Source organism: Taeniopygia guttata, chromosome 18 (assembly GCF_048771995.1).
Source record: "Taeniopygia guttata chromosome 18, bTaeGut7.mat, whole genome shotgun sequence".
NCBI lineage: Eukaryota > Metazoa > Chordata > Aves > Passeriformes > Estrildidae > Taeniopygia > Taeniopygia guttata.
This window is the reverse complement of record NC_133043.1, coordinates 5,284,032-5,298,053: the sequence shown is the minus strand read 5'-3', so window position 1 is coordinate 5,298,053 and position 14,022 is coordinate 5,284,032. Positions and strand designations below refer to the sequence as shown.

Here is a 14,022-nt window from a genome sequence, read left to right as displayed (position 1 = left end):
GAACCTGGATCCCCTGGGTTTAAAAAAAAAAAAAATTGAAATAAAGCTGTTGCCATAGTAACCCCCAGTTTCCAGATATCACCTGGCTGATAAGCACCGTGCTGGCCTTGTGGTTCTGGGCCTGCTCTGTGCCCACAGAAGGGTAAATTCCACCCAAATTCTTGGAGCAGGCCCCTGGTGTGTGTCCGGGGGCTCTGGATGCTGGGCGCTCCTGCGGGTGTCATTTCCCTCTCTGTGTGTACACACTCACACCCTCCTCCTCCTCCTCCTGTGTTTCCCCACAACAGCCAGACTTCCTGAGCTATTTCTCCCATCTTTTTTCAGATTTGTCACTTGTTAGCTGCTTTAGCACACGAACCCCTGACATCAGTCACGGGGGATATTTGGGCATGAGACACAAGAAATTGCTGCAAATGTTGCTGCTTCTCAGCCCCCACCAGGGTCACTGGCAAACAGATCTGCACTGGGGAGATTTTATTGTGCCTTGTTAGCAGGGCAGAGCTTTCCCAGAGTCTCATTTCCACAGATCACCCTAAAACTTTTCCCAGCTCAGTAAAAGGCTGGGGAGAGCAGGACAAACCCACGCACAGAGGCAGCAGCCCTGGTGAGGCTCTGGGGCCACAGGCTGCGTTCCTGGGCAGCCAAACCTCCACAGCTGAACTTCCCCCAGCCCTGGCAGCCCTGGCAGCCCTGGCAGGGGGAGGTTGGATGGCCACAGCAGCGAGGTGAAGGAAAGATAAGCAAAGGAATATTTGTAGCAGCTCCACAGATCCATTTGGAGGCAGGGCAGTTAGGGTGTTTGCCTTGCAGCTCCTTCTCCTGCCTTCCCATCCCCTCTGCCGAGCTCCTGGGGTGGAAAGCTCCAGGGACAGCAGCCCCAACTCCCCAGGGAACACTGGAAGCTGTTCCCAGCCCGGCTGCCTGAGGGTGCAGGACTGCAGGAGCCCAGTGGAGATGCAGGAGGAGCATCTCTGTGCAGCCATGGTGGGAGTGAGGATCCTAAATCCCCACAGAGCAGAGCAGCTGCTGTCCAGAGTAAGGATCCTAAATCCTAAATCACTCACCCCACAGAGCAGCTGCTGTCCAAGGTGAGGATCCTAAATCCCCACAGAGCAGAGCTGCTGGTGTCCAAGGTGAGGATTCTAAATCCTAAATCACTCACCCCACAGAGCAGAGCAACTGGTGTCCAAGGTGAGAATCCTAAATCCCCACAGAGCAGAGCAGCTGCTGTCCAGAGTAAGGATTCTAAATCCTAAATCACTCACCCCACAGAGCAGAGCAACTGGTGTCCAAGGTGAGAATCCTAAATCCCCACAGAGCAGAGCAGCTGCTGTCCAGAGTAAGGATCCTAAATCCTAAATCACTCACCCCACAGAGCAGCTGCTGTCCAAGGTGAGGATCCTAAATCCCCACAGAGCAGAGCTGCTGGTGTCCAAGGTGAGAATCCTAAATCCCTCACCCCACAGAGCAGAGCAACTTGTGTCCAAGGTGAGGATCCTAAATCCCCACAGAGCAGAGCAGCTGCTGTCCAGAGTAAGGATCCTAAATCCTAAATCACTCACCCCACAGAGCAGCTGCTGTCCAAGGTGAGGATCCTAAATCCCTCACCCCACAGAGCAGAGCAGCTGGTGTTCTCTCAGCTCCCCCAGCCCTGCTGGGATCCTCCCCTTGGCAATGATATTTCAGCTGCCGGGACACCGAGGAACTCTTCCCCTGGAAATGTTCTGGGAAAGAAACTCTGACATTTTTGGGTGGCTCAGGAAATGTGTTTTGAGCCCTTTGGGATTTTCCTGGGAGGGAAGGCACCGGGGCTCTCCACCACGGGGGATGTGCTGGCAGGAAAAGCAGATGGAGTGGCTCTGACTCGCCTCAGCTCCTACAAATCCTCACGGTTTCAAAGCTGGTCCTGTTCCTTTCTTTTCAAATGTCAGGGAATGGCAAGAGGAACATGGAAATAGCAAAACCCCGTTCCTGGAATCCTCTGGATGTTTTCCAGGTGCTTTCCCTAATTCTTCACCCACCTGCACCTTAAGTAGTTTGTCACAGCAAAGGCAGGGGCTGGAAAACGGCCGGGGGATCGTTTTCCACCTGCTTTGTATTCCCCTGAACAGCTGTAAATGACAACACAAACTGCGAACAGCAGGGGCTGCAACGCCTTCCACACACAGCCCTGCACTGATCCTCGGCAAATTAATTCAAATACTTGCTGGGGATTTGGGGGAGAAGCTCGCTAATTCCGCCAAGGAGGAAAGGAAGCGCTTGGAAGCAGAACCCAGAGGATCTGGGGGAAGGGACAGAGGGGAAGGATGGATGAGGGGAAGGCATCGAAAACCTGGGGGATCCTGGATCCCCTGGGCTTTGGGGAAGGTTCTGATAACTGGAATGAACCTGGATCCCCTGGGCTTTGGGGAAGGTTCTGATAACCTGGAATGAACCTGGATCCCCTGGGCTTTGGGGAAGGCATTGAAAACCTGGGGGGATCTTGGATCACCTGGGCTTTAGGAAAAGGTTCTGATAACCTGGATTCCCTGGGCTTTGGGGGAAGGCATTGATAACCCAGGATGAATCTGGATCCCCTGGGCTTAGGAAAGGCACTGATAACTGGAATGAACCTGGATCCCCAGGCTTTTGGGGAAGGCACTGATAAAGCACAGGGAACCTGGATCCCCCAGGCTTTAGGAAAAGGCAGAGCCCTGCTGAGCCTGTGGGGAGCAGGCCCAGGGGCACAGAGCCCCTTCCCGATGCTGCTCAGGGTGGAAATGCTCCTCACGCTGCTCTGGGCTTGGCTGGAGCCGTTTGCCACAATTTCTGTGAAGATTTAAGGCCAGCCCTGCATTTGTTCACATTCACAACAAGCTCAGAATGTGCCTCTGGGTGCGAGGCGCTGCTGAAAGCAGCACTTTGAATGCATCCATCTCGGGAACATCCTGACTCAAACTGCTTATTAAAAGCCTTCCCCAGATAGATCAGGCTAATCAGAGCAGCGGCCTGTGCTGTTTGCTGCATTCCAAGTGGTGATCCTGGCAGCGAGCTCTTCTCCACACCTGCAGGTCCCGCTGGCCCCAGCACAGGTGAGGAGCAGCTTTTAGCCCTGGCAAAATCTCCCTGTGCTCAGCCCTCCCCTGGCACCTCTGGAGCAGGACCCAGACCTGTGCATCACCCTGGAGAAGCAACTGGATATTCTGAGGGTGAGGAGGCCAGCAGAATAGAGATCTAGGCCAGATTTTCTCCTACAAAAGTGTCTCGTCACTGCCCTCCCAGCCTCCTGCTGCTGGAGGAGCTCAGAGGTGCCAGAGTCACAGGCACAGGCTTTGCCTCCCTGCCTCCTGCTGGAGCAGGGGACACCTGGGAGCCTTCACTGCTGAAAGCATTTCATGGGGTGACAGGGACATCCCTGTCCTGAACAGATCTGCCCTCCCACATCAGCCTGATGGAGCTGAATATCCTTTTCTCCCAGGCTGGGATTGATAGCAGGAGAGCTGCATGGAAAAGAGTCAGCGTGGAAGAGCCAGCAGGAGACTGAGGGCAAAGGAACACTGTTGGAATTTGTGGTATTTAGATGATTTTGAGATTGTAGAAAGTTTTTGTCAGCCCTGCTGCCAAAGAAGAATTTATAAATTGTTTGTGTTGGATTTCAAGGTTGTTTATTCTGTTTATCTCTAACATGTTCTGCTGCCCTGCCGCAGCTCTGTCCTGCAGGGCAGCGTGTGGGGCTCTGCCCTCAGTGGGATGGTACAAACATTAAATACCAGAAACTACCTGTGCTGGATTTACAATAACGTGCCAATATCTGTCACCTACGTTGGACAGTGTGTCCCCAGCCTAAACCAACAGAAAAATGCCAACACCACAGTGAAACATGGAGGGCATGAAGAAGGAGAAAAAGGACAAGGCACACCCAATTTCCTCCATCTTGTCCCCTTTGGACCCCTCATCTAGAATCCTAAAATTTTACTTTTGCACCCGTGCCACACTTAATTATTACTTATATCAAACTCTCAGAGCTTGTAATTGATCCTGTAAGACTGAAAACTCTTTTCCATGGACAGAGATCACAGCCAGTGTCTCTGGGGGCTCTGTCCAGGGGGGTTCCTGACCCCTGCCAGGGTCCCAGACCTGCCAGGGCAGCCAGAGGGATGCCCTGGACTCCCACAGAACACTTCAGGCACGTGCTGTGCTGGAGGATCAGAGATCTGTACCAGCTCTGGGGCAGGATTTGGGTCCCCTGATCCATAAGGTTTTAGTAAACCCAGCACTTTGACAGAACAGTGACTTACATCGGCCAAAGCCTTTCTTGGGGTTGTCAGTGGTTTTCCTTGGCTTGGAGAACAGCCAGGAGATTACCCCCAGTGACACAAACTGTGCCACACACAGCCCAGCGACACAAACTGTGCCACACACAGCCCCAATAACCAAACTGTGCCTACAGGTGCCCAGAGCAGCTGTGGCTGCCCCTGGCTCCCTGGCAGTGCCCAGGCCAGGCTGGACAGGGCTGGGAGCAGCTGTGGCAGTGGGAGGTGTCCCTGCCATGGAGGGCTGGCACAGGAGGTTTGGCAGATCCCTCCCAGCCCAGTCTGGAATTCCCCTGGAGCAGCAGTGGCAGATGATTCCTCTCCCCCCTGCTCTCAGCAGGACCTGCCCAGGCTGCTCTGCTGGACTCTGCAGCCTCAGGCACAGCCACCTGCATTTGTCACTGTCACCCACAGCCACCCTGCTCACCGACACCAAGCCAGTCTCACGGGAAAATGAAGCCAAGGTTTATTTAGGACTGAGGGACACCTTTCCAATTATAAGTTCGGAAACAAAAGTTCCAAGTCAAACAAATGCAGAACTCAATCAGCTCCTGTGCAATGAGGACAATCCTTCCTGGCTGCTTCACCTCTGCTCCCCTGGCTCCTCAGACAAGCCACAGCACCAGACCTGCTGCTTTCCAAAAACCCCTGCAGCTGTGGGCTCCTTCAGCCAATTTGCAGCCCCAGTGAGCAGTGCCTTGCCTGGATCCTGATATTCCATATTACTGCGTTTTTTTTCCTCCAGCTCTTCCTATTTCATTCTTTTTTTTCTTTTTCTTCCCCTGATCCCCAAAAAACAAGCATTGCTGATTTTCTACTCCACAGCAGGGCTGACCAGCTTCATTCTGTTTGAGCTGGGACACATACTTCTACTCCTTCCCAACTGAAAGGTTTCAGCACCCACTGGTACAATTCCCTAATCCCAACAATAATCTGAAGTTTGGCTCAAGACTGAGCACAGGCAGCACAGAGCACCGCCCTGCTCTGGCCATAAAACATTACAAGCCAGCATCACCTGTAAAGCTGTTTTATGGGCTCGTGATCTCCGTGAGCCATCAGCTTTGTGCCTGCCATGATCTACGACCTGATGGTGGCCACAGCTGAGCCAGGAGCGAGTTCTTTTGGGAAGTTCTCCCTTCCCAGCCCTGGCAGGGGCTGCTGAGGGCTCAGTCCAGCTGGCAGCCCTGCGGGGGCAGAGCCCAGTGCCAGGGAGTGCTTGGGGGATATCTCCTTTTCCTGGACTCCCCGTGATGGCTTTTCCCCCTCAAACATCACCCAAGCAGGGGCTGGGTCCCACTCACGTCCTGCCTTCCCTTCTTGCCCCCCGTGCCAGTCCTGGGGCAGGACCAGCCCAGGGACACAAACTGTGTGCCACACACAGCCCAGTGACACAAACTGTGCCACACACAGCCCAGTGACACAAACTGTGCTACACACAGCCCAGTGACACAAACTGTGCCACACACAGCCCAGGGACACAAACTGTGCCACACACAGCCCCAGTGACACAAACTGTGTGCCACACACAGCCCAGTGACACAAACTGTGTGCCACACACAGCCCAGTGACACAAACTGTGCCACACACAGCCCAGTGACACAAACTGTGCCACACACAGCCCCAGTGCCAGTGACACAAACTGTGCCACACACAGCCCAGGGACACAAACTGTGTGCCACACACAGCCCAGTGACACAAACTGTGACACACACAGCCCCAGTGCCAGTGACACAAACTGTGCCACACAGAAGCTGCCACACCCCACTGAAACGACAATTACCCATCCGTGGAGCATTAAATAAATCAGAACAATGTCTGCAGGCAAGAGGCTGCAATCCCTGGGCCACTGGGGAAATCAAGGCAAAAAAAATTCCATTCTTTTTTATGAAAAGAAGCTAAAAACGACAACAGATGCATTTTGTGGGCCCTAATTCCCAGGCCAGTGCCCTTGGAGCACCCCTGTGAGCTGCTGGGATGCCCTCGGGTCCCAGAGCATCCCTGGGGCTCACCTGCCTGAGCAGGGCAGCCCCAGCCCTTCGGAATTTTGGAACCCTGTGTGCCCTGCAGCAGAGGTGTTCAGCAGCAAACACACAGCCCAACACCATCCCCAGCTGCAGGCTGCACTCACAGCCCAGCAGTGGGGAATTTTTAACGTGCCTGGAGAGGAGAGCTCAGCAGAAAGCCGACAGAGCCATCAGCCCCGGGCCCTGCTCTGCCTGGCTGCCTGCTGCAGCCCTTTGCCAGCCTAATTTTGGGTTTTGCACAGGCTGCCGTGGCACAGGTGATGTTCTGCCGGCGCTGAGGGAGCAGCACTCACCTGGGTTGCTCTTGGCGGTGCGCACGGGGGTGTAGTGGTTTTTGGAGGAGGTCCTGACGGGGGTGTTCTCTTTGGGGGAGGTATCTATGGCCGAGATTGTCTCTCTTTCACAGTGTCCGATTGGGATTGGTCCCTGCTGCCTTAGGATGTCGGCCAGAGCCCTGGGGAGACAGGAAAAAAAAGGGGGGAAATGTATTTTCACACAGCTAGAATTCAGTATTCAGAATAGAACAGAATGGAATTCAGTATTTGTACTGGTGAATCCAAAGCAGTTGGGTTCACACCATAAACACAGAAAAAAAGCAACGATAGCAGTAATAATAAAATTTAAAAACATGGCTTAAAAGCTCTGGGTTTTTTTCTGTGTATCTGCTGCAGGTATTTCCAGACTTGCCTGGCTATTGTTTGGTATCTCATCTGCTCTCTCTAATTCTCTTCAGCCCAGGGTGATGGTACCTTTCCATCATCTCCCAGAGCAGACAAACTGCTCCTGGCACATAAAGCACTGCCCCATCAGGAGCCACTGCTGGCCCCAGCCCTGGCACCGCCTCAAAGTGACACCAAAACCACCCTGCCCAAGCCAAGGTCCCTTAAAACTCAGATCAGGAGTGTGGAGTGTGATCCCCACATCCTGAAATCCCTGCACACAGCTCAAACCCCTGCGGTGATGGGGGTGTTTTTTAAGGAGAACCACGAGCCAGAAAAATGGATTAACCAAGCTCCAGGTGTTGGTGTCAGCCCAGCTCTGAGCCTGCCTTGAGCTCTGTGCTCATCAGGGATTTCTTTAAGGGCTGAGTTCCCCCTGCCATTCCCAGGAAAAAGCAATGTCACCCAGTCCAGCTGCAGCCAATGCTTTCCCCTTGGATACTCCAAGATTTTTTCCCCCTCTCTGTGAATATCATGGACACAGTGAAATAATTCCTTAGGGCAGCCCCAGGTTCTCTGCTGGGCCCGAAGGAAAAGCAGGGAAGGGGTGGCTTGTGTGGGCTGTGAGGGACAGAGGCACTCGAAAGCTGATGGAGCTGGAAAAGCTCTTTTCTCTTGGCACGGGGAACACGTCTGGAGTCACCTCGGGTCCCAGGGAAGATGTCAGGAGGAGACACCCCCTCATTGCAGATTAACAAGAGGGATGCTGGCCTTGCTCATATCCACTGGCATCCCTTAAATGCCACATTTCTGGGCTTTCATATGAGAAATAGTTTGGGACCTGGGTCCGTTCCATTTTCCAAATCATTTCCTCTCCAGACTCCCGTCCCTGTGCATAATGGATTGCAATACTAATGTGCTCCACAGAAGGAACTCTTGGAGGATCTCACAGGCTCCCGAGCAGGATCACATTAGTTCAGCACCAGCCTGTACAGAATAAGGATATTTTTACCCTGTTTTTTTGATTATTTATTGGTTGTAGAAAGAGCAGACCTGGAGGCTATAACCAACCAGGGGATGGATATCTGTGTGCACACAGACTGATCCTGGTGGGGTGAAGGGATTGTTGTTTGCAAGGACAGGAGAGCACAGGCTGTGTGGGTCAGGCCAGAGAGAGGTGGAGGTGGCACCACAGGAGAGGGGTGCTGAGCCTTGTGCCAGGCCAGGACTCCTTCTGTCTGCCCCTGGGGAAGGGAGGAACCGGTGCTGGGGAGGAACTGGTGTTCAGGAACTGGTTTCTAGTGAAGAACTGGTATTTGGTGAAGAACTGGTAATGAAGAACTGGTGTTTGGTAAGGAACTGGTGTTGAGGAAATGGTTTCTAGTGAAGAACTGGAATTTGGTGAAGAACTGGTAATGAGGAACTGGTGTTTGGGAAGGAACTGGTGTTTGGGGAGGAACTGGTGTTGAAGAACTGGTGTTTGGTAAGGAATTTGCATTGGGTGAGGGAGTGGTTTTTGGCAAGGAACTGGCATTGGGTGAAGAAGTGGTTTTTGGTAAGGAACTGGCATTGGGTGAAGAAGTGGTTTTTGGCAAAGAACCGGTGTTTGGTGTTGCCCCAAAGCTGCTGGATTCCTCCCCCACGACTGGCACAGAGCTGTGGGTACTCCCCACCATGCCCAGCCATGCCTGAGGTGTCCCTAACTGGTCCCCAAGCTACAGGACACTTTTGGCACTTTGTCTCCTTGCCCAAGGTCACGGAGAACAAGAGTGGCAGAACAAGGACCTGTGGCTGCTCCTGGGGCTCCTGCCCTGTGTGACAGCACAGGAAGAGGGGATTCATTCACCCCAGCAATCCTGGTGGCTTCTCCAGGCCAGAACCTCCCCACTGCCCCAAGCCCTGCTGCCTGGGGAGGATGGGGAGGAGGAGCTCTGCCTGACTGGCACCACCCCACACTGGAGCCATCCCATTTGTCATGGACAGCAGGCTGGCAGAGCCGAGCCCTTGGTGGGAATCTCCAAGGTGCATTCAGCATCAGATGAGCATTTAATGGCATCTGCAGCACAGAAGCACTCAGGGCTGTTTTTCAATCACACACATTGCCTTAGCACCGTGTTATTTACAGGCCCACAGTGGCTCGGGCTCGTTTGGAACACTCGTCCAAGGCTCTCTGAGTGTCGGGAGTGCAATCACTCAGAGAGCTGGGGAGAACACTAAACAGGCTGGATAACTCCAAACCACTTCATTCCAGCTGTTCTGAGGGAGGGACCCGGGAGGGCAGGGTGGGGTGGGGTGGCTTTGACGTTCCCTGGACAGAGAGACACGATTCTGTCTCTCAGGACTGCACAGAGGGAGGAAGAGAAAACAATCTTTGTCTCTGCTCCTTTGTTCTCCCCATGTGGAAAGGATAAGGATATCATTCCACATGCCATGTGGAATGTGGTTGGAGATTGTTCACCTGCAGGGATGGCTGGGTTGGATCTGGTGAAGTTGTCTGGGGTCAGTGACCAATGGATCCGGCTCGGGCTCTCGGCAGAGTCACAAGTCTGAGTTAGTTAGATGTTGCCCTAATTTTTAAATGTGTTAAGTCTTCTTTTGTAGTTCTTTTGAAAGTTTAAACTACTCATAAATCTTCTTTAGCCTTCTGATGATGTTTACATATTTGAGAGCCAGAGTTCCCACAAAATTTCATGGATAAATAGAATAGATTACATATTTCTCTATAAGTAGAGAGAAACGATTGATTAATCTTTAAACCAGTGTGGTTGGAGAGGTGGTAATTCCATTCTCCAAGCCACGGTCACCTTTGGAATTCTATAAATACCAGATGTTTAAATAAAACTCAGTCTTTTCTCTTTTAAATTTACCAGACTTCTGTACACACATTTCATGTCCAATAGTGACAGTTAGTTAGGTAAGTAAGAAGTAAGTATGTAGAATAGTATAGCATCATTTTAAACAGTATATTAATGCAATATAACATAGTTTTAATAAATCAATCCTTCAGCCTCCTGATCTGGAGTAGACACCATCAGTTCTTCCCTGAGCTGGGGTTTGCTGCATTTTTTACTAGAGGGTGGGGCCCACACGGGGAGCTGGAGGAGCTGGGGTTTTGGGAATGGGGCAGGACAAACCAGCAAGCCCAGCCGGGATGGAGCTGGCTCCTTCTGAGCCATTTCAGTCACGGGCTGCGTGGGATCCAGAGCATTTCCATACAGCCCTGAGGGGGTGGAAGGTCAGTCCCACTTAAAAGAGGCAGATTTGGTTGGTGACAGTGCCTTGGGTCCAGCTGGCTCAGTGCCCACCACAGAGCTCCAGAACAGACTCACTGGAATATCTGGATCCTGTGTGTGCAGCCATTTGGGCACAATTAGTGCCACTGATGTCACCAGCCCCCTAATCACCTGCACAAGGATATGAGACACTCCAAAACCTTCCTGTGACGACACATCTCTTATCTGAGGAACACAAAGCTCCCTGGCTGGAGCGTGTCACTGATAAGGATTTGTGACAAGGATTTGTGACACCTTTCCCTCACGTCATCGAACCCAAACCCACGGTGCCAGCTGGGATGCTGCTCCAGGGGGCTGCACTGGCCTGGGGGAGGGAAACCCACGGATGTGTCCTGTGGCTGGACAGCCCAGGCCAGGTCCTGCTCCCTGGGATGGCTCTCGTGGCACTCTGCACAGATTTTGAAAAGAACCCAGTGGGATGAACGTCAATTTTCAGATGGAAAAATCAAAAGGATTTGGTGTAAATCCAAAGGAATCGAGGGGGTGGATGGAGGCAGTGGGGCAGCAAGGCTGGCCATCAGCTGGCGCCCGGTGCTGGAAGGAGAAATGACATATTTTGATCCCAAAATGCAGCTTTGTAGCCAGGGAGAAGGTGAAGCTGCAGGGCTGGGAGGGACCAGCTCACTGCAGCTCATCCTGCCCCTCTAACCCAGCCCAGAACCTGAATCTGCTCCCCGAGTTTCCCACGAGGACTGCTGTCCTCCCCTCAGCCCTTTTGGGAAGGTATTGCCCCACTTTCCCCTTGTGCTCAGAGTGTTAATTGGTTCCCAGCACCAATTAACGTTCTGAGAGTGGGCACGGGTGTCCCTCCTGCTGCAGGCCAGGGGAGCTTTGGGGACAGCTCCAGCAGGCTGGGATGTGGCCTGAGGGAAATGAGACCAGACTGAGGGTCTGTGGCTGCTGCACGGGAGGGGCACAGGGCAGAGCTGCCCTTTTCCAGTGGTGCACACTCAAAACTTCACTGATTCACCTGCACACCTTAAAAACAGAATTTCCTGTTCCAAGTCCCTGTGAATTTGGGGAGGAATGGAAGGAGAATGACCAAATGGGTCTGGCAGAGCACAGTGAAGAGAGCAGTGCCTGCCTGAGCTGGAGCTGCTAAAAGCAGAGCAGGGATGGAGCTGGTGGCAAAATTCCAATCACTTCAGCGCAGCCAGGATTTCCCTACCAAAAAAGCCAGGTTGAAGAGTCCCCTATGCTCTGTTTCTAACTGGGAAAGAAAGAGGCAGTTATTGCAGGAGATGGATTTGTCCAGCCTGGAGCCAGCTCACCTGGAAAGGTGCTGCCAGGTCCTGTGTGCCCAGGGCTGGACATTCCCACATTCCAGGTCCTGTGTGCCCAGGGCTGGACACTCCAGGGACATTCCCACATTCCAGAGACTGCCAGCCCAGGGCACACAGGAAAAATCAGATGTCTCCAGAGAAATCTTAATGCCAACAACAAGTTGGGAAGCTCTGGCTCTAAAGGCAGCCACTTCACACACCTCACACCAGTGTTCTAACTGAATAATCCCTGGCTATTGCTGTGATGTGGGCAGAGAATTTCCAGCAGTGGCTGAGCTCAAAGTGGGTGACACCAGTTCCTCTGAACACAGCGGCCCCGAGGAGAACAAAACTGATACGTAAAGATTTGGTAATTAAAAGCTTAAAATGAACCTTTGCAAGGGATGTTTCTCTGCAGAGAGATGTCACCCTGAGCACAAAGTGTCCTCAGCAAGGGCAGGACCTGCCTGAGAAGCCGTGCTTCTCTTCCCAGAGCAATGGGGGGGCTCCCTGGAAAGGGATGTGCCCAGGAAAGGCATCAGGGGTGCTGGGGAGAGCAGGGAGCTGTGCAGGACAGGGACAGAGCACATGAAAGGAGAGAAAACAAAGCCAGCAGGCCCTGCTGGGTGTGATAGCTGTGGGAACGATGCTCTGCTGGCCCAGCTTTGTCCTGCTCCTGTTTGTGATCCCCAGGCACAAACACAGCCACAGGACCCGGTGCTGACGTGGCTGTGCCTGGGCAAGGGTCGGGCAGGGGGGTCTGGTTTTACACCAAATCCTCTGCTCTGAACACAGCAACGGGGCTTTGAACTCACTGAAGAAAGCTGAACTTTCTCTGAAGGGCCCTCGCAACAAAGGAGGTTGTGGAGAGAGCTGAAGCACAGCCCAGTGTTTATTGTGGAAGAATTCTGTGTTTATCCACCTGGGGAAGGAGATATTGGAGCCCTCCCAGCCATCAGTGCACACAGATCTGAGGAAGCACAGCCAGCCCACGTGAGTGCAAAGGCAAGCAGCACATGCCCTGATCTCCTCTTCCCCAGAAAGTCCAGATCTTATGTGAAACAGAAATTTTAAAAGGCATCTGATCTCCAAAGGCACAGAGATCAACTGCTACTTAAGGATATAAGGGATTACAAAACTAAAAGGAATCAAGTTCAGAGCTACACTGGATTCCCTCGACACCTTATGACAGAGTTGGACTAACAGAAAAAGTTAATTAGCAAGCAGGAAAATGCCAAATAAATGGGAATTAGAGGCACTGAGATGATTTGGTGGAGGCAGCGTGGTTTCTGAGCCTGGCCTCTCGTAATGGGAGAAGTTCAAAGGGAAAGGAGAAGTCCAGAAGCATCCAGAGCAAGGCAGTGGCCAGGCAGCCTCTGTGCTCCCACAGAGTCAATCTCTTCATAAAATGGACTCAGAGAGGAAAACACAGCAAAAAATACCCCAATTATCAAACTGCAAACCACGACCAGAGCTCCAGACTGGAGTTTCCCCAGCACATGGAAGTGAAACAAAAGGAAAAATGTTTTCTGCAGGTACAGGCACACAGATACACACCTGGCCTGGATTTGGGTCTGCTTCTGGACAATTCACCCTGCCAAAGGACAAGACCCAGGTGTTCTCCCTGCTTAGGAGTTACCCCAAAGCCAGCCAGGTGCAGGGATGGTTTGACACAGAAGCAGCTCTGGGTAACTTCTCTGATATCACAGGTGGAAGGTTCCCTGCCCGTGGCAGGGGGTGGAATGAGATGATCTTTAAGGCTCCTTCCAACTGCATCCATTCTGTGATTCTGGGATTTTATGGCTGCACCTTTTTTGGTTTTTTCTAGTTCAGTCTGACCTGTATTCTGTGCCTGTGAGAGGGACAGGGCACTTCAGAGGAGAGACTCAGAAAGTGTCAGGATTAAACAACTCAAAGCAGGGCAAAGAGCAGCTGAAAGGCACCCGAGTGAGTCTGAGTGGAGTGAAAAACGGCAGAGCATAAAAACACATCAGTGGAAAGAGGCTGAAAGCAGGAACAGCATCCAAGAAAGAAAACCTCCTGCGGAGTCCCCGTGGCCAGGAGTGTTCACAGCACTCCCTCCCCGCCCTGGGGACGATGGAGTTTGATCCTTTGGCTCCAGCAGCCCTCGGCAGCAGAGAGCAGAGCTGAAGGAGCTGCCTGTGATCCCCGTGTCAAACAGCAGGGCTGGAGAAAGGCACTGCTCATACCCTTCCCACCTGAAAGCAGCTCCTGCAGCAGCCCCTCAGCCAGCCCCGGGCTGCAGGAACACAAACCCCCTTGTAAGTCAGGCTGGGCTCCCACAAACCAGCTCCTCCTTGGATCTGGGAGCAGACAGAGCCACTGCTCTGGTTCCTGCTGGAATTCAGAGCCAGAGAGTGGATCCATTGAACTCTGGTCTCTACACGGGCAAAGGATGTTCATCTATAAAAGCTGTCAGCTCTCACTCACAGAGCAGGAGATGCAAAGAGGCTTGAGAGAAGAGCAGCACA

General features: G+C 52.6%; 1 protein-coding gene across 2 annotated transcripts in view; it reads right to left on the bottom strand.

Moving 5' to 3' along the window:
- Positions 1-14,022, bottom strand: part of SHISA6 (shisa family member 6) — a 142,036-nt gene that overhangs the window by 123,043 nt on the left and 4,971 nt on the right. For both annotated transcript variants that reach the window (XM_030287172.4, XM_030287173.4), the window contains exon 2: positions 6,610-6,770. In XM_030287172.4, coding sequence (XP_030143032.1) covers positions 6,610-6,770 — 161 coding nt within the window. The remainder of the gene's footprint in view (positions 1-6,609; positions 6,771-14,022) is intronic.